General features: G+C 50.4%; 2 protein-coding genes across 2 annotated transcripts; one reads left to right on the top strand and one right to left on the bottom strand.

Annotated features, from left to right (window-relative positions):
* Positions 1-12,636: 12,636 nt before the first annotated feature.
* Positions 12,637-15,611, bottom strand: LOC105290130. Its single transcript, XM_011357143.2, has 2 exons — positions 14,107-15,611; positions 12,637-12,905 (listed from the first exon to the last, which is right to left on the bottom strand). The coding sequence occupies exon 1, from the start codon at positions 15,609-15,611 to the stop codon at positions 14,607-14,609; it is 1,005 nt and encodes a 334-aa protein (XP_011355445.1). The 3' UTR covers positions 12,637-12,905; positions 14,107-14,606.
* IRF2BPL (interferon regulatory factor 2 binding protein like) lies at positions 15,561-18,775 on the top strand. The gene has a single exon (XM_011357052.2). It carries the CDS (start codon positions 15,610-15,612, stop codon positions 17,956-17,958), a length of 2,349 nt encoding a protein of 782 aa, XP_011355354.1. The 5' UTR covers positions 15,561-15,609; the 3' UTR covers positions 17,959-18,775.
* Positions 18,776-24,955: the final 6,180 nt, after the last annotated feature.

The raw sequence follows: 24,955 nt of genomic DNA, 5'->3' as shown, positions 1-24,955 counted from the left end.
AAGGCTGATAGAGGTCGAGAGCAGGCGGGCCAGCTAAACCACACCTTCGTTTCAGCGCTTTTGGATGCGCACAAATCTTTCCAGCACAGTCTGCCCTTTTGCTTGGCTGGACTCTTGCACAAGACCTGGCTGCCCTTAGCTCCAGTCTCTCTGAAAAACATGTTCAGCCCCCTCCAGAGAAACTCAAAACACAGACACTCCTTATGCATTTTCCTGGAAACATTCTATAGCTCCAGCCTGGGAAAGCTTCCAAAATTCGCCGAACCAAGAGATGATGATAATAATAATAATAATAACAAATAAAAAAGATATGGGAAGGAGAGCAGCTTGGGCAAACGCTCCTGTTGGTTAACGTTCAAGGGAACAGACTTGGATTGTAAGGAAAGGAAAAAGGAAGGGCTTTCCAGGTCAATTTAAACATTTGTGCTGTTTGTTTTAAAGGCAATTTCAAAATAGTTGGCCTCCCCAAAGCGATTTTTTGGAATCAACCCAGAGGGCAAAAACTCACTCTTCCTTCCCCCATCTGGAAAGTTTTCACACGAGAGGCCCCTCTCATTCCTGAGCTCTGGCTTTAGAAAGAAGGACTTTCCCAACCTTCCAAGATTCCCTGCCCTCCCTCACCCTGCTGACCCATAAGGAGTGATTTTTGCTCCACCCTGAAGCAGCTGCCTTCCAGCTGTGGTGCTATTATGAAATATTTAGGAATCCTCTGGCTGGAAAGGTAAATGAGGAATGTGTCTTAATGACACCTGAATGCTGGCAAAAAAAAAAAAAAAAAAATCTGCAAACAGAAAAGCACAAGGAATGAATTCTTGACTTAGGGTTCCCTTAGTATTCTACTGTGCAAGAGAGCCAGCTGTTAGGTTACAGAAAAAGTTTTCAGTGGTCATCCAGATAAAAGTGCTGACCAGCCTGACTCCTCGCCCCCCACCCCCCACCACCCGTGAAATGCAAGAAATGAAATTCAAAAATATCTGTGAAGAGTCAAAAATATTTTCACTTACTCTGTGAGCTCTCACCTTTTTCATTAAGGTGCGGCAACTTGCTCAAAACAAGTCTTTGGAAAAACAGGGTAAACAGAACCTTAATTGTGGAATTTGCCAATTGATCTTGACTACTGTAGGTGGATTATAGCGGCAGTTTAGAGGCAGACAAGGATTCAGGTAGAGAGAGGACCTCAGAGACCAACGAGGATCCTTTAAATACATAGAAGTTGGCCAGACAGGGCAGGCCGGAGCAAATGGCTTTTTAGGCAGCTGAAGCCCTCAGCAGCTGTCAGAACAACTGCCACCAAGTCTCCCGGTCGCAGGAGTGCTGCAGCATTAACTGGGGCCTTTCCCCTCAGTCTCTTCACCAACATATTCTCTTCTAGGACTGCACTGTAGAGCTCAAGCTAATGAAAGCCCATCTCGCTACCTGGTTTTAGAACGGCTGGCAGCAGCTGCCTAGCTACACACTATCTTATCCAAACTGCTTAATTCCCTGGCTCTTGAGATTCTGTACCTTTTCACCAGCATCATTGGCCACCCAGCCAGACAGGAACAATTAACGGCCCTAAGAATGCTTTGAGAAGCCAGTATCTAGGGTGAAGAACTCCATGAAGTCCTCCATTAATTCCCAGTGCTGAAAGCGGATATGGAAATTTAGTAGGGAAATCTGGTGCCTGTGTCCCAAGGGACTACCCAGCTATTGTGAAAGCTTCCCTCTCTCCACTTCTTCCTGCCCCTGCTGTCCCACTTCAAATACTCCCTACCATCCACCTTTTAACACCTCCAATAGCCACCCCCCCACATTGGCCTAACAACCCACTTCTCACCCAGGTCCTTGCAGAGTGAAGCCAGCATAGTTGCCATGGAGACCGCCCCCAGGCCCCCACCTCCCACCCCCACTACCTTTTGGGGCTTTGAGACCCTGGAAGGAAAGCATCAGGAAAGCCCAAAGCATTCTCCCTCCTGAAAACAATGGCTTCCAGGGTCTGTGCCAGACACACTCACAGCACCCGAAATAGACCCATTGTCTTCTTGTGCAATATCCAGGAATTTGGTGAAACTCATCATTTTTCAGGTTACCGATAATGCAAGTTTGGAAACTGAAACAGGAAGGAACACAGGCTGAAAAAGCTTTTATCCAGCCCACAGCATTTCTCTCTCCAGATGCAAGATAGTTTTTTTTTTTTTTTTTTTTTCCCCTGCAGTACTTTGGTGGGGTTAAAATTAGCTGGCAGCATTCTGGTCACATGCTAGACAGCAAAACAAAAGGGAGTTGTTCCGTGGCAGCTCCCAAGGCAGCCCTGACAGACCTTCCTAATCCATAAGCTTCAGGGAAGCTGGTTCTTCAAGGCTGGGTATAGAGGGGCCGCATCACTGACGCCCCTCTGTTGTCGGCCTTCTGTGACAGGGCATAACATGGGCATCGTTGGGGCTGTTTGAGATCTTGGGGCTTGCCTCCATCTGGGAAGGCACTCAAAGCCTCCAAAATGGCTTTTGCAAATCTTCCCATTTAGGAGAGGAAGGCTGAAAAAAGGAAGAACTTTTGAAGCCAGCAAATAAGCAAACACCACAAGGACATGGAGAGAGAGAGGAAGGGTAGTGTCTGAAATGTGAATGTAGGCATCGCCTTCTGGGAAAATGGGCTGCTCTTGGCACAGTTAAAATGGAAAAATAATACATCTGAGCTATATGTAGCCAGCTCCGCAGACAGATTCTTTATCTCTGGACCCTGATAATAAGGGGCTCATCAAGATCTGCTTTGTTCTTTCAGCTTAAAACTGTCACCAGAAGCCCTGGATAAAAAATACAGCCTCTGATTCATACACGCAGTCAGGAAACATCCCTTGCTCAGTACAGAAACATGTCGGTGAACCTGGGAAAGGAATCACCACCACGAAATATGCTTTGGCTTGCCAAAGCTTAGCAGCTCCTAGAGCCAAAAACCCAGCTGCCTGGATTGTCTGGGGAAGGTGGGGGCTGGAGGTTGGGGTGGGGGGAGGGTGCTGAAGAAAGAGGGGCTTTTTGAATCACCTGATTTCTGCCCCCAATTCTGTTCTGTTTAATTCCAAGCCAAAACCCACCTCCAGAGGTCTCAAGGGCCAATTGATCCTAAAAATCGCACTAAACATTACCCCTTCCAGCACTATGCCTGCTGGCAAGGTGAAGCAGATGGCTTTTATTGATAAATTTATTTGTTTGGAAGGGGCTACTTGAGTCTAGAAATTCCAGCAAGACAGAGTACATTGCCCAGGCCAGAATTGCCGTGACAATCACAAGCAGACACCCAGAAAGAGTCAGGTTAAAAGAAATTGCAGCTTAGCCCCAAGAACCTGGAGCATTTTCAGTCTTTCTCTGGTCGGGCCTCCATGTCAGCTGTGCACTTATGAAGAAATACCTCATTTGGTTCAACATTCTGTGGTATTCAAGAGTTTGTGTGAGCTATGTAGGGCCTGCTTTCTCAAAAGGGCTTCATAAACCAAACAGGCTTCTAACTCGGATCTCATCCTGAAGCCCTCATTGTGCAGACAGACCCAAACAGAAATTCTCACTGCCTTAATGCCCAGCACATAAAGTCCTCTTTAATAAACATACACCATTTTTCAGTGGAACAGCCTCAAGGCGTTAAAAGTACATAAAGGTCTGAAAGCTGAAACCCTAGGTAAACAGTGTGCAGAAATATATTTAGCAGAAAATATTGAAAGCCACAGGAAAAATATGTTCTCTTCCTGGGATGTTAACAAAGGTTTAGGTTCAGGAAACCTTCAGGAAATAGCGAGCTGTGTTGAGAAGGAATACTGCTCAATGTAAATAAATCACTAAACCTCTTTGGCCTCCATAGGCTTTGGCTGGAATGGAATATTTCATTTTTTCCCCATTAAACAGGCCACCCTGAGAGTTGGCATTATAGACCTGAACATGTACCAAATCTGAATGTGCTATTTTGTTTCTGTACATTGATTCAGACTGCGTTTCAAATAGCAGCTTGTGCGAAATGGGGGGTCGGCTATCCAGACTGGTGCACCCTCACACTGAGCATAAATGATAGACCTGTTTCACCTTGGATCACCCAGTGTCTTGTCTCTGACAGGAACATACCCTCTGTTGTTATTGCCCAGAGTGATGTCATGCTCATTCTAAAGCTCACAGTTCTAAGGGACTCAGTTGCCTCTACTGCAAGAAGATGCCTTCAGAACGACCCAGATTTTCTGTGGTCTCAGGGTAGGAAGAGAAAAGAAAAGGACAGGCAGTCACTCTCCCTAAGATGGATGCTGCATGATGTAAGTGGCTGGCTAAAATATCTGGCATCTTTGCAGTTCTAAGTTGCCAGCAAAATATTATTAAAAAGATAAAATACATGCAAACTGTGCAGAATGTAGGGCTGCTGTGTTTACATCCGGGTTTTGATGACTCAAAGACTTACACTTGGACTTGCTGAAAAGCTCTATTAAAAACACAGCTTTGTGAAAGCCCCCAGAGAGCAGGAAGCAGGGCTGGGGGTTGGGGGTGAGGGGAAGGCGGGGTGTGATTGTTTGGGTGGTGGGTGGGGGTTTGGTGACCTGCCCAAGGATGGTTCTTAGTCCTGAGGTCCTGGCTGGCTCTTAAGAACTCGGGAAATGCTTAGAGGTTAACCTCCTCTCGGCTTCAGAACCAGAGCGGGGAGGGTTAACCTTTTTCCAGAACATTTATTTCACCATCTCACTGACTAGAAGGAGGAGGGGAGGGAGGGAGAGCGAGAGCCTGCCGCGCTGAGAGGCTGCGGATCACAAGGCCATTCTGATAGCCTCCTGTCCCCATGGCAACTGCAACGGCATTTATCAGTTCCTTCTGCGCACAGGCACAGCAAATCTGCATTGCACATGGCAGGCTTCCAGCATTTCAAATGAAAGAGCACTTTGAACGGCTGCCAAGTTTGGAAGGAGCAGAACTGTCAGGGCTGCTTAAAGCTGGCAGTTTATACTGGGGAGGCTTTCGCTTCCCAGAATCCTCCGGGCCTGGCGAGCTGCCAAGTACTTAGCGGAAGCTAAAAAGTAACTCGCTCAGTTCCCTCCCTTCCCCTCCTCCCCTCCTCCCTTCCCCCGGCTCACGCAACCCCCCCACCCCACCCCACCACGCCATTCACCGCAGTGCTCTCAAAATTTTCCACATGTCCTGTGTCACCAGTGCAGACTGTACAATGAAAACCAGAACGCCGGCTGCCCACGAACGGGCTTTTATTAATAATGGGGTGGGGGAGGGGACAGGTCGGGATCTGACACTGACAGCTAGGGCACCGCGGGTCTCTGTACCTGCCATAACCACTGGGTGTGAACCTGTGGGGTGTGTGTGTGTGTGTGTGTTTGTGCGCGCGCGTGTGTGCCCTGCAGCCTTAAAAATACATTAATCAAAATAAAAATAAAAGCTTCAGAACTGTTGACACTCTGAACACTGGGGGCGGTTGGGGGGGCTGAGTTTCGGATGGGTGTTTTGGAACTTCATTTAGGGTGGAGAATGGAGGTCATGCAGGCAGCGTGGTTCAGATCCAGGCTTTCCAAGAGCCCTGGACAAGAGAGGGTTGTTATTGAGAACCGAGCCGGTTTCTGGAGCTTTTCTTGAATCTCTCGGGTGTCAGGGTGAAAGCTCTGAGGCCCCCGATGGGGAGGGAGTCTGGAAATGGTTTTTAATGGAAAGTTTACCAGATAACTTCAGACCGTCACAAGGGCAAGCACAGCCTAGAGCACAGAGCTTCTACTAGCAGACTGGAAATTGGTATAGTTCACTGTGCTGAAATTTTTTTTAAAAAATTATAATCTACACTGAGATCAAGGGCCTGGGCTTTATTTTCCAGCACAAATAGAACAAAATTGTCTGCCGCTTAGGCAGTTGGATAGAGTTCAGGAAAACTATGTCTGGCATTAATTCCAAAGTGGAGGTTTTGGTTCAAGCCAGGCCCATTAATTTCAGTAAACTGTTTTCACTAGTCCAGACCCTGCTGTGCAAGGACTATTTATTACTTTTTGCTAACCTGATGTCTGCAGAGTTGTAAAGCAAAGAAAAAAACCCCACGGTGGAGATATCTATATCTTGGATCAAATGGGTTTTGCACCTTTCCTTTGGGGGCCATGTTTTATGGGGCATTTTCTATCCCTGGTTTCTCTTTATCAGCCCCCATTTTTCTTTTTAATCCATCTTGCCGTGAATTAGAGGGGGGGAAAATCATGATGGAGAGGAATCTGGCGAGAGCAAATACCTATCTCCTGCCTCCTTCAGAAAGGTACCTCCCAGACACAGTGATGTTTTGTGTGCCTGTCCCAGGCTTCCAGGCTGCAGGTCCAGTGCAAAGCCCTGACATGATTCACCCTGACGATCGGGTCTAAAATACACCAAGACAGTCGATTTTGGCACTTGTTCTCCCTTAGGAATTTTACTAGCTGCCTTAGAAAAGCACATAAATTGCTTCCCCCTCCCTCTCTTTTTTCCATGCCTCCTCTCTTCATCCCACTCCCCCCCCCACCCCCACCAGTCCATCTTGATGTCATTTCAAAGGGAAGGATGAAAAGGGGGGATTTGTCAGGCGGTCAGATTTGTTAATGTGTCTTTCTAGCCCCCAACACACACACACACACACACACACACACACACACACACACACACAACCAGTTAAGAATGTTAATCAGAATTAAAAGCCAGTCAGTACTATCAAAGCATCAAACATGAAGACAAGAGAGAAGGAGAGGGAGTATGGGGGCGGGGCAGAGGGAGTGGGAATGAAATATAACTCAGTCCTCTGCTTAACTTACGAAAATAAAGGAGGGGAAAGGTAACACCAATTTGGTCAGCTTGTCAAATGTCAAAATTATTGGTCTTTCCTTTTAACTACCCCTTCATCCGCCCCCTTCCGCCCCGCCCCAACACAGTCAAGTTTTGTGCCTTTCCCAAGTGTGATTAATCTCTGGCAGAGGCTAGAAACAGGAGTAGGTTTCTTGGCTGCCCGTTCTGATAAACAATCTGTTCTTGGGAAGAGTAGGTGAAGGGGGCGTTAGGGAGTGTGTGGTAATCTGCGGGCGTTATGGGGGTAGGGTGGGGTGCCGGAGACCAGCCCTGCGAACTCTAGCGGAGGCCCGCCCTTCGGGAAAATGCAAGTGCCCTTCCTTTGGAGCGCGTGGTTTGGGTTGGGTCAGGTTTCCTGTCCTTAAGAATGTGAGCAGACAGTGGATCCATTCTTGCTGCCAGTTCACAACGTCCAGGAAACGTCAGAGGGACATCGAGAGCTTGGGGAGGGAGAGGAAAGGGGAGGGGAGAGGAGCCCGAGCGCTCCCACTGGCTTTGTACCCTTTTCGAACGCTCTGGGCGTTGCAGGTCACAGGCTCCTATGCGCCGAGACTGCTTGCCGGGGGAAACCGAGGCAGCCGCGGGAAAGGCTGGGCGGGGAGGCCCTGGTGGGAAGTATTGTCAAGCGGAACAGGGAAATCCAGAAGATGTTCAAAACAAAAGGAGGGACTATTTTGCGGCGTCGGAGGTCGCTGATATCGAAACTCTGTCGGCAAGAAAGCTGGCTGCGGAGTGTGCAGAGGGTTTATTGTGTGGGCAGCCAGGCAGAAAGCAGCAATATGAAAAAGTGGGGAGGGGGAGAGTCTACGGTTGAGGGGAAATCAGTGCGGAGAAGGCTGCGCATGGCTCGGAAATGCCACCAAGGAGAGTGCAGCAGCACCAAATAAAAGATGAATAATCGGCTACCTTTTGGAAAAGAAATGTAAAGATATTAATAAAGGTGAGAACTCTCTTCTCAACCTGAAAAGCAAATCCATTTCTCACCTGCTGCCTCTCCCTCCAACGCGCGCGCGCGCGCGCACACACGCACACGCACACACACCCTTCTTTTCTACCTTGCATCCAAGAAGCCTAGGCCAGGCTCTCGCTTTCCCTTGGATTTAATTACACGAAAATGCTGAACAAAAACCTGTAATTACACCCTTAGTCCCTGCCACTCAGGCGCAGCACACTTCCTGCCTAGTTTTGTTTTTTAAAGAAGAGGTCATTGCCTCTTTTCTTTCTAAATTGACCAAAACAAAAAAAGTAAAAGCCCCAAATAAATCCAACTGCTCCAAGCTTTGGTACCACCAGGGATTTGGGGACAGGAAGTCCTGTCCCTCTAGAAGAGATGAGATGACACCCTAACCTTGCTATTGTCTCTCTCTAGCTCCTAGGTCCGGGGTAGTCACTGCTTCTTTGTTGGTCAGGCCAGAAGAACAGGGATGCTCAGCTACAACCCCAGGAGTAAACCCGCCAAGAGCAAGATGAAGAGTGTGGACAGGCCTCAGCATCAGGCTTTGTTTTCCAGCTATTTTACTTAGAAGGGTTTAGTGCTGGAAAAGAGATTTGTGACAATGGTTGGCCTTTCTAAAGTCTTAGGCATTAACATACAGAATTTCACAATAAGCCCCTGAAGTAAGGAGACTAGGTTTTAATATCAACACTTGACAGGTGAGGAAACTGAGGCCTAGAGAGAATAAGTAGATTGCTCTCAGTCATGTGGCTGGTGGAAGTGTTGAACAAGCACTGCCTCTAATGACTTCTGGGCTATTGCATCAGGAAACTAGGACACCTAGGAGGAAATGGAAACTTCTAGATTTTGGGCTGAAGCCAACCTAGCTTGGTTCATCATTAAATCCACAGGACTGAGAAAGAAATTGCTCTCTAAATAAATAGTTGAATAACTGAATGAATGGCAAATGGAGGGGCACAAGTTAAGGAGTAAATCCACCAGGTCATCTGGCAGCCAAGTTTCAGCTTTGAAACAAAATATAAGTGATGAGAATAGTTTCACACCCACTAGGGACACATCAGACTTGGATCCTTTGGGTCTGGCCAGTGAAGAAGATTCAGGTTAAAGCATGGTGGTTCTTTACACGGGTCAGGGTTGGGGGGCCACCTGCTCCCTTGATTTCTAGCCCCAATGATACCTAGGCCAGATGTGACTCAGGGTCATAGGCCTCCCCTAGGCTAGCAATGCTTTGAGGGCAGCAGCCTGCCATAGTCATCAAGTGGCCTCCACCTCAAGTATAAGACAGCACACATTGGGTGGATGTGCCCACAGTAGGGGTGACCTGAACTAGGTGAGAACAAAGGGTTGTTACTTGTGCGGTATGAGAAGAGGCTCCTTCCACCATAAAATGCACCCTGTCCAATTTCCCCCTCCTGTCATCTGGACTAGGGTCCTCCTTAGGTGTGGACATTTAAAATGTAGCCATCCCCAGTAAGAGCAACTCAGTAAAATTTCTAAATACTTCAGTGTGTTCTAGAGCTTCAGATTTTCCTCCATTACCTCTGTCTAGCGCCAGGGTACAGAAAACCCAGGAAGAGAGAGAGATCTCAGGGGATGCCAGGGAAGCATGGCTATAGGATTTTGCCCAAAGCTGAATGGTGATTGATTTTAACCTCAAAATAACTGGTGCTAATTTGTGCATAATCTTGCATTGGTATTCTTAACCTGAAAACTCCTGTGGGGAGAGGCATTTGACTTTTGCCATTTCTTAGAGGCATCTGCCCCCTGACTCCCCACCCCCATTCCCCCCCAAAGCTAGCAAACGGTGAGGATAGAAGAAGGAATGTTGGGGTTAGAGCCAGATAACCTGGTTTTCAGTAATTGTGGACCAGCTCTGGACCTGCTTTCCTCACCTATACAGGAGGGTGATGAAAGTAACACCTACCTCACAAGGCTGCTGTAGAGATTGGTGAGATAATGTCTGGGAATGAACTTAGCAGCTCTAAACAAATGTTAGTTTTATATCATTCATCATCTCTTACATTTGATTAAGTACATTATAATATTGTATTTTTTACACAGACCAATGAGGCAAAGGAGACAGTGCAATTATTCCCATTTTACAGACTAAGAAACCAAAGTTCAAGTGATTTGCTCAAGGTCACACAGCTATTTAGGGTCAGCCAAGTCCAACTCAAACAACAGATGTACTCAATCCTAAACACTGCTTTCCTCCTTGCCTCCTGAGTTTTGGGAAGAACCACCCAGTTCCGGCAAGTTAAAATATCTGGAGATCCTGGCCCATTCACCCCAACCAGGGACAGCAGTGACGGTTGCCAGTCTGTACCAGACTTGACCCAGGGACAGCAAGGCTTGCAAGGGAGGGCTTCCCATTCTGAGGTCCCGCCTTCTGGCAGCCCCAGCAGGAAAGCGCCGGCGGCGATGGGTCTGCGAAGCTGGATCTTGGAAATCCCCACCTCCGGTGCGGGCCAGTGGGAACCCATTGGCACTCCTGCTCCCTGCTGCGGCCTAGAAGCGTGAGGGGTGGGGCGGAGGATTCAGGGATATGCGCACCTGTAGCTTTGACGGCCCTTGCCAGGCTGTTGGCCCATTCTCGCCCACCAAACCTTCCTTACCAGCTACTCCCTTCTTGGGGTATGGGTGTTTGTTTTAAACCCACCAGATCAGTGACTAGAACCCTCGTCTGGCGCTTCCCCTTTTTTCCCTCTAGGCCTGGTTCCTAGCAGGCTCATTCCAGGGTTCCTTTATTTTTGGACCTAAAAAAAACACACCAGCTTTTGCTGAGGACAGTGCTGGGCTCCCCCATGCCCTGGCAGGCTGGCAAGGAAAGGAAGCGGGGAGGAGGCAGGAACCAGACGCGACTCCCCCCGCGCCCCCCCGCCCCCCGCGCCTTTCTTCGCTTCCCTGCTCCCCGCCCTTTCAGGAAGAAAGCAGTTAGAGATCTGATCGCTCGCTCTGGCCGCTGTGCCAGCGCCAACCACTCCGTCCGACTTTTCCTTCCACCCAATTTTGCACAGAGCGGCCGCCTGCTCGCGAGCCCCAGGCTGGGCAGGTCCTGGCTGGCGACGCAGTCTCCTCTCCCCCAGGGTTCTCAGCGAATCACGTTGTTCCTGCGATTTCACGCTCGAGTGGTTCTTGCGTAACCCTACGCCCTGGCCTAAACTAATACTTTTTTTTTTTTTAATACCAGAATTAATCCTTTAGGAAAAGGCAAATACTTCCGCCACGGAAGGGCCTGGGAGTGAATGTGTAAATTACCTGGCTGATTCAATTCCTCCACCCCCCATAGCCCCGGGGGATTCCTGACATGTGAGGGAGGGGGCTCTTGAGAACCAGAGGAGCGCCCAACCCAGACTTTTGTTTTCATCTACTCAAGAGGCGATGAAGCTCTAGGAGGCTGAAGAACCGGGTCCTGCTTACCGCGGGGTTGTTACCAAAAAAGGGCTTTCTCTTGCGCGAGTGCTTGGCCACTAGAGTTGCAGCGGGGTTACGTGAGGTTCAGCTTGGGCCTCCTCGAAGGTATCCCAGCTGGCTGCAGGCATACCAGGCTGAAGACTCCCCAACCCGACCCATCATTGCTACGAAACTGCGGGGGGCGGGAGGAGGGGGGAGCAGGGGGTTGACTGCAGGGAGCTTCGAAGTCCGTGGGTACGCTGCGAGCTTCTTACCCCTAACGTTGGGCTATGGCCTCCGGAAAGGCCAAGTGGAGGGCTGACCTTGTGCTCCAGTTCAGGGCTGGGTTCTCTGGCGGTACCAGCTCAGATGGCAAGCTGGGGTGAGACAACCGTAGAAAGGAACTTTAGGAGGGCTGCAGGCATCTCCCTGTGTGCCTGGTTGAGCCTGGGGCCGTTAGTCTACAGACTTCACCACCAGAGTACTGTCGCTCTCTCCACCTGGTTTCTGAGATTGAGCCCCACCCCCGCCTGTTCCTTTCCACTGTGGACTCAGTATTGCCACATGGGATTCTCCTGCAAGGGCAAATCTATCTCCAAAACATTTGTGTTCTTGCCTCTCACAATACCTGACACATCCCCAGACGACTATCTCAGACAAGCAGTTCAGATGAAATTTATCACCATAAATGATGGTGATTTTTTGAGGGTAGGAAGAGTATCAAGAGAGCTATGCTTTTTAAATTAAAGGATTATGAGGCTGTATGGAAGCGTGTTTAAATGCGTGTTTCTCAGTGTGGCTGAAGACACCCCACACTTGTGTCCTTATGTATATGTGTGTGTGTGTGTGTATGTGTGTATCTGTCTCCTTTTATCAGGGCAGAGACAGACAAGGAGATGGAGACATATGTGTGCATGCACACCAAACATAACACTATGACAGAATCCAACTTGCTTTCTCTAGCAGCCTGGCTAGAGGGTTGGGGCTATGCTGCTAGTTCTCAGTATTTTTGGTTTAATAAAGGGATAAGCTGAATAAATATAAATGTAAAGAAATGGGCAACTCAGCCTAGCCAAAGCTAATGAGCCCGAGCTTTGGGCTGATAGGGATGTCATTCCATTTCCCAGCTCTATGTTTTGACTCACTCCAGGGTAGCTGCGGTATGGGGAGGGCTGAAGTCTGGAAGGGTTAGGCAAGGCTCCTGGAGCAGCTCTTTACAGAGGAATCACTGCCCGGAGCCAGCCAGGCCAGCGAAAGTTTATTATTGTTGGGGAGTGCACAGTGAGCTCACTGTTTTGCAAAAACAGAAATCTGGCTGCCTTGAGATGAAAGAGGGGCTCCCTAGGAGTCTTCCTTTCCCCCTTTCTCCTTATCCTTAAAAACTCCCCTTTCCTTTGCACTTAGGGCCCCAGAATGAGTGAGAGATTGGGTGCTGGAGAATGCTGGAAGGGGGAACAGGCTCTGAAGGTCGTGTCAAAATAAAAATAAATGTTTCTGGTTGCTTCAACTGAACTTTATTATACTTAGCAGTAACAGTAGTAATAGTAAGATTACATTTAAAGCAATTTACAAAGTACGTTCATGTGTTAACTTTGCGATAGTAGAAACCTTAATATCAATACTAATAATAACCAACACTTACTGACAGCTTCCTGTGAGCCTGACCCTGTGCTCTGCATCGTGTACGATGTACTTATGTTATAGTCTGTGGCAGGGGCAGATCCACAATTTCTGTATATGGAAGAACTCAGTAGCACAGTCTGTTTGGAAGGGGAGGATGAGGATTGGTTATGAAGGTGTATTTGTATAGTACTTTACAGGAGATTGTATGTAACGAAGAAGGGGTGGGCCAATGGAAATTTTGAGCACCCTAAACTACCTCTGAGAATCTAAGTTTGTCAAAGCCACATCTCAAATTAGATTTACTGGATTCAGATCCCAGTTCCATCTCGAATGGCAGTGTGACCTTGGGCAAGTTATTTAACCTCTTTACATTCTGAACCCGTAAATCAGTTAATAATAGAATTTACGTTGTAGATAATATTGAGGGTTTAACGGTGATGTAAGTAAACCACCCAGCAATGTCTGGCTCGCAGCAAGTCTCAGTGACTTACCTCCTATTATGACACAAAATGAAATTTCAAACAGTTCTAATAAATTGAGAGCTACGATCCCATTTTGCAGATGGAAAAGAGGTTGTATAAGGGCAAGTAACTAGTTCAAGGTCGCAAAGCCAGTACAGCAGGTCTTCTAATAATGGCATTTCTTTCAAGGTCATTTCATTATAACATTGATGTTGGTAGAATGCTGTAGGAACTTCTCATTTATATCAATTGGCCTGTAGTAAAACTGGTTTCTGCTTAAGATCGCAGAACCTATTGACCACGTTAAGTGAGGACTTACTATAACTGATGGAGAGGAAATTCCATCCTGATCTGCCAGACAGAACCTGAAATCCCAGTATATTGCCTCCCCTCCTCCAGCCTTACTCAGGATTATCTCAGTTTTCATGAGGGAAACAAAACAAACAAACAAAAATCCTAAACAGACCCAACACTTAGCAGAATCAGTTGAAATGCCCCAACTAGAGCTATGACCAACATATCTATTCTGTAGCAAGCAATAATGATGAGCAATGATTTTGCAACAGAAATCACGGCCTTGCTCAGCCTTCTGGGGCACTATGGAATGAAATCACAGCACGTGAGAAAGAATTTTGTAAACTGTGCCGTACTTTACAAAGAGATATCAATATTATTAAATGCCACCCCCACCTTCTTTTATCAAACCCGGAAAAACCACTCACCTGTTTGGCCTCTCCAGCACCTCCCCCTCCCTACCCGCAACTGCAGCTGTGCGCAGCTAGTTGACTGTTTTCCTTAAAAGCCTCAGGGTGCTCGTAGCTTCTTTAGACATTAAGCCAAAATTTTTAGACTGAGGCTGGGGGGAGGGGTAGCTCACCCTGAATTCATTTAGCTCCTTCGTTGAAGCTCAGGTTCCTGGACCGGGACACAAAAACAAAAGGCAGTTTCTGGAAGATTGGAAAACAGCTAATTTTGCAGGTGCTTCAGCATTAGTGGTAGCAATGAATTCAACATCTACACCGGGGGGGAAAAGGTTTGACTGCAGACGAAAAGGGTAATACCCTACATGAAATTCGTAACAAAAATTTTAAACAGGACATTTAAATTCACTGCCCGGGGTGGGGAACAGGATCGGAAACGACGCTTGTGGTTTTTAAATGCGTTTTTACTTGGGAAAGCCGGGCGGGGAAAGGAAAGGTCATCGTCTGTTTAATTTCCACCCCCAGCGCTGGACTTCCAGCATTAGCTCGCCGGGCCTCAGCTGTTGTACACACACGGCGAAGGGGGAGGGGAGGGCGGAGGCGTGGAGGAGGGGCCCACAGGGAGGAATCTGGGCGTCCAGCCGCGCATGCGCCTTTTCCGAGCAACAAGTGGGCTTCACAGAGGAAGTGTAAGCGGGGGGAGAACTGGTGCAGAGCATGGCGGTGACGTCAGCGCTCCGCCCGGGCGGCATCCCGCGCGGCCAAGCCGGGGACAGCGCGAGCCGCAGCGCGAGCGGGAGCGCCGAGACGCGCCTCCGGAACGTAGAGTAACAATCACAACCCCACATTCCGGGCGAGTGCGAGCGGGAAGGGATGCGACCCGGGCCCAGGCGCCGCGTGAGCGCCCTGCAGCCAACGTGAGAGCCGCCAGCCGCGGCGGCCAGGTCGCGGGCCAGGCCTGGGGGCGGCGGGAGCCTGCGTGCGTGCGCTCCTCTCCTGCTCTCGTGCGTCCTGGAAGCAGTGGCCGCAGCGGCTCCCTCCGGCCGTGCAAACCCAGCCGCCGCCAGCGGAACAGCCGACGCTGAGGAGGGGAGAAGCTCCTCTCTCGGCTCCCCCACCCTCCCCCGGTCCTCCGGGGAAGCAGCGACTTCAGCAAGATTGGACCTGGGCACTGGGTGACACTGAACCCTCTAGCCCTCGCCCCAGGGAGCCTGGCAGGTAGAGGACGAAGCTCGTAGGGGGACACCCCCCCCCAGGGGAGAGGAAGAGACAGTCCCTTTCGAGCTTTCACGCACCAGCGTCTCCGGGGAGGGGGCCAAGAGCTAACGGCGGCCAGCACCCGGCACCCTCGCCCCCTCCCCCCGGGCCTGAAGCTTCCAGCCAGGGTCCGCAGCACCAGGAAGAAGGCGCCTGAGCTCCCCTCCCGACGAGACAGCCGCAGTAGGAGGTGGGGGCGAGGAACGTGCTGAACTCCGCCGCTCGGCTGGTGGAGCCCCCGCGGAGAGGCGCTGCGCCGGCGGTGGAGACTCGCGCTCCCTCCAGCCCCTGGGGCAGAACTTTCTCGCCCCCCCCTTCTTCCCCCGCTGCCGGACTCCCTCCCCAGCCGGCCAGTCCTCTCGGAGGAGAAGGCGCCGCGGAGACAGCCCGGGCGGGGGCCTACCTTCTCCAGGGCTGGCATCATGTCGGCGGCGCAGGTGTCCTCGTCCCGGAGACAATCCTGCTACCTGTGCGACCTGCCTCGTATGCCCTGGGCCATGATCTGGGACTTCTCGGAACCCGTATGCCGCGGTTGCGTCAACTACGAGGGTGCCGATCGCATCGAGTTCGTGATCGAGACCGCGCGCCAGCTGAAGCGGGCGCATGGCTGCTTCCAAGACGGCCGCTCCCCCGGGCCGCCGCCGCCCGTCGGGGTCAAGACGGTGGCCCTGTCGGCTAAGGAGGCGGCGGCGGCAGCGGCGGCGGCGGCGGCGGCCGCCGCCGCGCAGCAGCAGCAACAGCAGCAGCCGCAGCCGCAGCCACAACAGCTTAACCACGTCGATGGTTCCAGCAAACCTGCGGTGCTGGCGGCCCCGTCCGGCCTGGAGCGCTACGGCCTGAGCGCAGCCGCCGCCGCCGCCGCCGCCGCCGCGGTGGAACAGCGCAGCCGCTTCGAGTACCCGCCACCGCCGGTGAGTCTGGGAGGCAGCAGTCACGCTGCGCGGCTGCCCAACGGCCTGGGGGGCCCCAACGGCTTCCCGAAGCCGGTACCGGAGGAGGGACCCCCGGAGTTGAACCGCCAGAGCCCCAACTCGTCTTCGGCGGCGGCGTCGGTGGCGTCTCGGCGCGGGACGCACGGTGGGTTAGTGACGGGGCTGCCCAACCCGGGGGGTGGCGGAGGCCCCCAGCTCACGGTGCCTCCCAACTTGCTGCCGCAGACGCTGCTTAACGGTCCGGCCAGCGCCGCCGTACTGCCCCCACCGCCGCCCCATGGCCTGGGCAGCCGGGGGCCCCCGACGCCCGCGCCCCCAGGGGCCCCTGGGGGCCCCGCTTGTCTCGGGGGCGCGCCGGGCGTATCCGCCGCGTCTTCATCGGCGTCGTCTTCGACCTCGTCGTCTGTGGCCGACGTGGGCGTGGGTGCAGGTGGCAAAAGGCCCGGTTCAGTGTCGAGCACCGACCAGGAGCGCGAGCTGAAAGAGAAGCAGCGTAACGCCGAGGCCCTGGCCGAGCTTAGCGAGAGCCTGCGCAACCGCGCGGAGGAGTGGGCCAACAAGCCCAAGATGGTCCGCGACACGCTCCTCACGCTGGCTGGCTGCACGCCCTACGAGGTGCGTTTCAAGAAGGACCACTCGCTGCTGGGCCGCGTCTTCGCCTTCGACGCTGTCTCCAAGCCCGGCATGGACTACGAGTTGAAACTGTTCATTGAGTATCCCACGGGCTCGGGCAACGTGTACTCCAGCGCATCTGGGGTTGCCAAGCAAATGTACCAGGACTGTATGAAGGACTTCGGCCGGGGTCTGTCCTCCGGCTTCAAGTATCTGGAGTACGAGAAGAAGCACGGCTCCGGGGACTGGCGCCTCCTTGGAGATTTGCTGCCCGAGGCCGTGCGCTTCTTCAAGGAGGGCGTGCCCGGCGCCGACATGCTGCCCCAGCCCTACCTGGACGCCAGCTGCCCCATGCTGCCCACGGCGCTGGTGAGTCTAAGTCGCGCCCCCAGTGCACCCCCGGGTACCGGAGCCCTGCCGCCTGCCGCCCCCTCGGGCCGAGGCGCAGCTGCAAGTCTGCGCAAGAGAAAGGCGTCCCCTGAGCCTCCGGATTCCGCCGAGGGTGCACTGAAGCTGGGCGAGGAGCAGCAGAGGCAGCAGTGGATGGCGAACCAGAGCGAGGCACTAAAGCTCACCATGTCTGCTGGGGGCTTTGCGGCTCCAGGGCATGCGGCTGGGGGTCCGCCCCCTCCGCCTCCAACCCTGGGACCCCATTCCAACCGGACCACTCCGCCTGAGTCGGCTCCTCAGAACGGCCCGTCCCCCATGGCGGCCCTCATGTCGGTGGCAGACACTCTCGGCACCGCGCACTCGCCCAAGGACGGCAGTTCCGTGCACTCCACCACTGCGTCCGCGCGGCGCAACAGCAGTAGCCCAGTGTCGCCGGCCTCTGTGCCTGGGCAGCGCCGCTTGGCTTCACGGAACGGGGACCTGAATTTGCAGGTGGCGCCCCCGCCGCCTAGCACCCACCCAGGCATGGACCAAGTGCACCCCCAAAACATTCCGGATTCCCCTATGGCCAATAGTGGGCCCCTGTGCTGTACCATTTGCCACGAACGTTTGGAGGACACACATTTCGTTCAGTGCCCATCCGTTCCCAGCCACAAATTCTGCTTCCCTTGCTCTAGAGAGAGTATCAAAGCCCAGGGGGCCACCGGCGAGGTATACTGCCCCAGCGGAGAGAAATGCCCCTTAGTAGGGTCGAATGTACCTTGGGCCTTCATGCAGGGCGAAATTGCAACGATCTTAGCTGGGGATGTTAAAGTGAAAAAGGAGAGAGACCCTTGAACCACAAGACAGCCACCTTCTTTGCCCCAGACCATCTCTCCAGTCCAGAGAGCCCCTCCCCCCACCCATATCGACCCTCCCTTCCCTCACCCCCAAGATGTAGAATTGTGAATATAACAAACTGCAAAAAGTTAGTCTTATGTATAGACATTATTTTCGTCGTATGTTTCTATATTTTGAAACAAAGGTATGTAACTTCTTCATTTGAAGGATAAGCTGGTTTGTGTTAAGCAGTATAATATTGGTTGGGTCATTTGCATCATATTTGTTAGCATTTATTTGGTGGCAGAGTGTTTGCCTAGGTACAGAATTAATAGCCCTTAGCAACGACTGCTGCTGGTGTGTATTTTTGTAAATGTTATGCACTCTCTGAAAGGAAAAAAACACACAAAAGAAAATGACTTTTTTTTTTTGCCAAGGCCAGTGTTGCTGCCTAAAAAAATGATGCTATAAAATGGTGACAGCTTCTTTCTAAACAGCCCCAAGTGTTTAAGTCTTCACTTTATTTTGTTCCGTTTTGTTTTGTTTTTGTTCTGTTTGCAAAATGGTAAAGGGGGGTATTGGGGGGGCGGGGTGTTTTTTGTTGCAAGTTTGTGAGGGAAAATGTTTGGGTTTGTTTCTACTGACCTGAATGTGTTGGATCTTCACGTGTTGTTTTGTTTTTGCTTTATTGATGCACGGATGCTTTTGAACAGTAGAGCGAAATGCTAGACATGGAGAATCTGCTCTGTTTGTCCTTTATACATTTCTGTAGTTAACAGAACACTGTAATGTGCCTTGGAGCTTAGTAACTTGTAATAAATTCAATTGATATTAATTCTGCCCTGAGTCAGCAAGTGTGTTTTTCTAGAGGTAAGGCCACACAGTTCCAACACGGGGAAGCCCTACCTCCAACATAGAACATAAATGCTGGTGCCTTTGAAAGCCCCCAGCGATGGCATCTTGTAAGGCCCTGTGCTGGCCCACTACCCCTCCCCCTCAGTACCAGGCTATTTACATTCACCTCTGGGGCTGGGACAGTTGCTGACTAAGCGATTTCTGTTTACTCTTCAGCATCTCTCTTTTCTAACAGATACGCTGCCCCAGCTGCAAGTGGCACTGTCAGGAATGGTTTTTGGTGCCTTGCTTTGTGGCCCTGAGTATATGCTAATACCCAGTGCAGCTGTCACTTCTGCAAGTGGGGGGGGGAGGGAACTAGGGTGCTTTGCCTCTTAAATGTAGCAGAAATCACTGTGATTGCACATTTAAAGCAAAATGCCACAGAGTTGAGAGCTGTCAGTGGAGGTAGGAGGGGTGTGGGCAACTGGGAAACATGCATGTACTACACAGCCAGGAGAGTTCCCAGCAGCTTCCAGCTGATGCATTGGAAAAGCAGTTTCACCTCATTCATTACACATTTTCTCTTTCCCCCTTTATTGATATGCATTTCTAAAGTCTGTCCACTTAGAAGACAGTTGTGAGGAATGGGGAAGAGAAAACAACCCGAACCCAGTTCCTGAGAAAAGGTCACTTATGACACCAAATAAAACCCATTCCCACTGGTGAAGAAATGCAATTATTCATCTAATCGACTTTCTGGTGGCATTTCTGCAGTACAGAAGGAGCGGGGGGAAGGGGACTGGGGACAGGAATGTCCTTTAGTGCCCTGAGCCCCCTTGGTGGAGACCAGACTGGATCCCTTCCAGAGCTCGGGGAAGGCAAACAACCCTGGTGTGAACCTTGTACTTTCCTGGGAGGCAAATGGAACAAGAGTAGAGAACAGGAGGAAAGAAGCAAAACAACCCGCGATCCGATCTATTTCTGGCCACTCCCCATTCCTGGTTGGGGCCAGCTGGGCCAGGACAGTCCCCACCAAGGCCAGAGGAATGAGCGAATAAGGGAAGACACATGGTGCGCTCCCATCAAAGAGGGAGGCGGAGGGTAGGGAGGTGGTATGGGTGCAGACATGTTTGGGGAAAAACAAATCCTGGGTTAGCCTAGAACACTGGTGTGGAGGTTGGGTTAATGTTGGGACTTGCTGTTAATAACACCCTTTTAGTTTCTGTTCCTGCTTTGCCACCACCATCATTGAAGTAGTGGAAACCATGACGGTATGTATGTGTGTTTGGGGGTGTGGATAAATAGCAATTGATGGATCCGCTGCAGCCTCTAAATCCTGGTGCATGGAAGGTGCCTGTCTCACCTCTTTAAGAATCTCCCCACATATAAATAGATATTCGTGTCAGCTTCCTGCAAATGTGTCCTTGCATTTTCATCTGCTGCCAAGTGTTGGTGCTTATGAGTCATGAAACCTATTTTCATCCTCAGGGGTAATTAACTTGGGGGTGATAATGCATAGCAGACTGTGGGAAGAGTTAATTCTAAAACCCATCCTCGCCTGGCTACCAGTCACACATTTCACTTAAAGGTCTGGGTTTGCTTTCCTATAAGCTCATTAATAAAAACCAAGCATGCTTCGCCTGGAAGATCCTCTAAGGTGTTCCCAACCCCCACTCCCAATACACACACTCTTAAAATGGGAAAAGCTCAGCAGCCTGAGAATACAAAGATGGAGTGTCACGGGTGTAATTTAACCACCATTGAATGAAGGAGCGGTGGGTGCAGCCACAGCATTGAACTGTGCATGTGAACTTAGATGTGTGGATAGCCTGTCCAGACTCATAAGCACCTGTGAGCACTGTTCGGTGACTCCATTTGGAATCCAGTCCTCTTATCTGCCAATGTATGCATATCTGTTCCTGCTGGCCTGCCACTGTCCCTTCATTGCTATGGTATTACGTTCCGGAACTTTTAGGATTACAAGACCCTTGATTTAGTGCATTGAGGTAGAAAAGGACCTGTCATTAGGTGCTGAGAACAGTGTAGTTTGCCCCCCTTCTCGTTTCTGGGTGCATTATGAACAGGAAAGACAGCTGTAATAATGAGGCACCTAGCAAAGGCAGCCTGTGGGTTTCACTAAGGAAACCTGCCTCCATGAGACCTGGGGGAGAAGAGGGTGGGAGTGGGAAGGAGAGAGAGGATTGGGGTGGAACTCAGGCTGGAAGTGAATTATAATAGTGCAGTTAATTAAAGTTTACATAGCTAGGAGCCATTCGTTAAATGGCTTCGCTCTCTTCTCCATTTTTGGAACTGAGTGACCTTTCTCTTAGCTCTGACCCATTCAGCCGCTAGTCTGGTTGCCTTAACCAGTCTAGCTTTGATCTCACAGCTAGATTCCTCCTTCCCTGAAGCCTTCCACCCTGCAGACCTAGGAAGCGTTTTCCTCTCCAGCACCTGAGGATTTTTGTGGGTTTCAGAGATTCAGGCAGAGGTCTCTGGGTGGGCCTGAGTTTCCTTCATCTCCAGTTCATCCCGATCTCCCCACCTCCTCCATTTCCCATCCTTCTCACTCCCTTCCCCTTCAGAGCCAAAGTGGCCAACATTTAAAAATCCAGATTGTATTTATTTATATGCATTGTTTGTACAGCTTACCCAAGCTGGTTGTTTCTGTAGGGCACTGGTGGGGGTGGGGGTGGGGATGGGGAAGGGCAAGGAAGATTTCAAGGGAATAGGCTGATGGGCGTCATTATTTGACCTTGATCTCTGAAGGCCACACTATAGGAGATTCGCCATGTCAAGTTCTGCATTTACATGTGAACGTGCTCAGCTCATGTGGGCATACATACCTACGTTATTAAATGTAAGATTTATGTACATCCAGCCTCAGCTGTTAATGTAATGAGTACTGGAATTCACTTTTGTTGTCTCTCATACTTTATCAAAACAAGGAAATTGGAACTGGGAATGACTATTAAGGTCATCCAGTAAAATACTTTCTAAACCTTTCTGAGTTTAGAGACCCCTTAGAAAAATCTGATAAAAATTACAAATCCTTCCCCAGAAAATACAGGTACTCCCACACACATGGATTTGCATACCTTTTCTTTCCCTTTCCTTTTCAATATAAATTTTATGTCTTTATTTTTGAATAGGTAATATAGTCTTCTGGTTCAAAATTCAAAAGATGCAGGGGGGAATACATATAATCGTAAGGTCTCCTAAAATTGGCTCCTCTGCCACCCAGTTCCCTTCTGGGTTGCAACCAGTGTTAACCAGTTTTTAAAGGGGTTCATGTACATCTAAAGCCCATCCATGGAACTTGAGGTTAGAATTTAGGTCTCATCCATTCACCTCTTAGAGATGAGGGCCCCAAGGCACAGAGAGGTACAGCATCTTTCTTAAGGTCACACAGTGGCAGAGTCTGGGTTAGATCCCTATTAGGAAATAGCTCTGATAGACATATTTTAAAAAATTAAGGACACTTGGCTTAATGAGCTGTATTTGAGAAAGAATGATGATGAGGTGGGCAAAAGGAGAATGAGTACCTGGTGGGGTGGGGATCAGTATTTTTACTAACTCTTAGAAGACTGGGAACAAACATTTGTCCCCTGGTGTGTTACAACCAGACCTTTTGGGGGAAGGGGATGTTCGAGAGAAGTTTCTAGGTTTCTGACTGTAAACATCAGGTGGGCTTGAACTAGTGGAATCTTTTTTCAACCTTGTAGCTGTGGACTTTCATACCGCCTCCCCCTTTGCTGACTGAAAACTTCCGAAGGTTTAGAGACAGTCAGATAAACAACCATCTGGGCATAGAAATAAGTAGGGAGAGAGAAAGAAAGATCGACTAGGACTCCTCCCACCTTCCCTTGAATTTGGGGCTTCTCTCCTCTCTCTCTGTCACCAACTTTTGCCTGGCCATCTCTCCCCACTGCTAAAGAGGGAACTGAAGGAGACAAGTGGCATGCCAGGTGCTATGTGACATGCAGGGTAGACGCAGAGTACGCCAGCCAAGTATGAAGAGGGTGTGATCTCATTTATTTTACAGATGTGCCATTTAAGCTCAGAGAGGTGAAATACCCAAGGCCATCCTTGGTATGCAAGTCAAGCCCAAGGCAGCCTGGAGCCTGGACTCTCCCCAGGATTCCTATGTTGCTGCACGCAGAGGGCCTTTGACTTTTAACCTGCAGGGCTCAGGAAACCCAGGCTCAGAGCTTGAGCCCTGTCCCTCAGCCTTCTTCCCATCTCCCAGAGTCTCACAGTGAGCATGGTCAGTGCCAGTGAGTGAGAATGTCCACAGGAGGACCTGTCGGGAAGCCCCTAGAAGGGGGCATTTCCTAGGCTCAGTGTTTTGGGGACACATGGTGTTGCTGATCAAGTGATTATGTCTAATCAGAGTTTCTAGAGCAAGGCCGTTCTTCTGAAATCTCCCTCAGCTGCCTGCTACCTCCAAATTGAATTAAAGAATGATCCTACCTCTGTCTCAGCTTCGAGAGAACAGAGAGGTGGGTAGAAAGCAGATGAGGGTTCTAATTCCTAAGGCATATTGTTCCTATGGGGAGCATCAGCCCTATGAGCTCCTGTCTTCCTTGGCAATCTGGCTTCTTTAAGAGAAAAAGAAGTGGCGGTTAACTCTTGGACCTAGCTTCATTGTCCTGTTTCTTTTGGGGTAACTTAACTCTCTGTGGGTACCATATTGTGGACCCACAATCGATGGGTCCCTGGTTTAGGCTAGACTCGAGAAAAGTGTCCCAACCTCCCAACCTCCCAACCTCCCAACTGTTCTGCTGGCTCCAGTCTCTGCCTACCAGGCCATGACTCTATAGCAGTCAATTCTTTCATACATCCTTGCTTAGAACCCTTCCTTGGCTCCTTGTTGCATACAGGAGAAAGTCCAAATGTCTTAGCACAGCAAGTAAAGCCCTCCACCATTTCTCTATCCCAAGGGTAGAGAATTTTAATTTTTAAAAAGGTATTACATGTACATGATTTTAAAAAAAAGTCAAACAGTATGAAAAGATACTCAGTGAAGAGTAAATCAGTTTCCTTTCCATTCTAGGTCTTCAGTTTCCTTCCGACGAGGAGAGTCCTGCTGGCAGTTATTTCGTGTACACTTTCAGCACTATTAGATGCTCACAGAAGCTTAGATTTATAATATATATATATATCTCCTGGGGGTAGATCTTGAGACAAGCCAAAGACAGGAAGGGCAAGAAACTGGACTTGGGTAAGAACCCCAATCTGGGTCTGGGGTATCCCCTATCCCACCAGTCAGGCATTAGCTATTATTCTTCATAGGCCCCTGGGCAAGGTGTGTGTGTGTGTGTGTGTGTCTCCTTGGCCCATACCCAGTGTGTTGGGCTCTGTAAGTGAGCCCCTGTGGGGCTTGGCGAGGTGTTCTCTGGAAGGAATGGAAGTGGGGAGAGGTTGGGTGGTGGCCAGGGAGGCCAGGTATCCCCTCCAGTGTCCAGTGCCTTTATCACCAAGAGCTGCAGTCCCTTCTCTCTCCCGCCACCCATGACAGCGTGGCGAAGCCGGCAGAATTGCTTTCTTAGGTAACAGACCTGGAAACCGTGGCTGAAAGAAAAGAGCAATGGAGAAACATGAACGAGTGTAACGTTCGACCTGACAGTGGGCCAGGCATTGCCATATACTAGTTCTCCTTGGTTGCGCAAACCTTCGAGGTCACTTGCTGCACTTATTCTCTCTTGACAGGAAAATACCCATAGTAGGTACTATTATTACCCCCATCTCACAGACAAGGCCACCAAAGCACAAAGCAGGAAAGAACTTGTCCCCACCTGGCCTCACTCCTTCTCTCACACCCTAAGGTCGTTCACAAGCTCCTCTGGCCCCACGCCGCCATCTCCACCAGCGCAAACCCTTCTGAGAGGCCTAGTTTTTGGTTGCAAGGAGGAACGAGCATTTAAAATCTGGAGCCACGGGTTAGTGACTCAGGAGCCACAGCTCCAGGAGGTCTGGCTGCCTCTGAGAACAGGTTTGGGTCGCTGGGGGCTGGCTGGGGGCGACCTGGCAGCCAGCACCCCGGGAGAGGCAGCTCTGGAATGCTGGGCCACGTGAACACGAAGGAATTAACTTTGTGCCCCTGGGTTTCGGCCCAGACGGTCATGTGACTACCTCCTACCAACTCCCCCCTCCCGCCTCGTCTGCCTGGAGCAGT

This window comes from Pteropus vampyrus, unplaced genomic scaffold, assembly GCF_000151845.1.
Source record: "Pteropus vampyrus isolate Shadow unplaced genomic scaffold, Pvam_2.0 Scaffold32, whole genome shotgun sequence".
In the NCBI taxonomy this organism is placed as follows: Eukaryota; Metazoa; Chordata; class Mammalia; order Chiroptera; family Pteropodidae; genus Pteropus; species Pteropus vampyrus.
The sequence above is the reverse complement of the archived record's forward strand: the minus strand, read 5'-3'. Positions and strand labels throughout refer to the sequence as shown.

Excerpts from the sequence above, each read along its gene's own strand:
- IRF2BPL (XM_011357052.2), top strand. The coding sequence starts at position 15,610 with ATGTCGGCGGCGCAGGTGTCCTCGTCCCGGAGACAATCCTGCTACCTG.
- LOC105290130 (XM_011357143.2), bottom strand. The coding sequence starts at position 15,611 with ATGATGCCAGCCCTGGAGAAGGTAGGCCCCCGCCCGGGCTGTCTCCGC.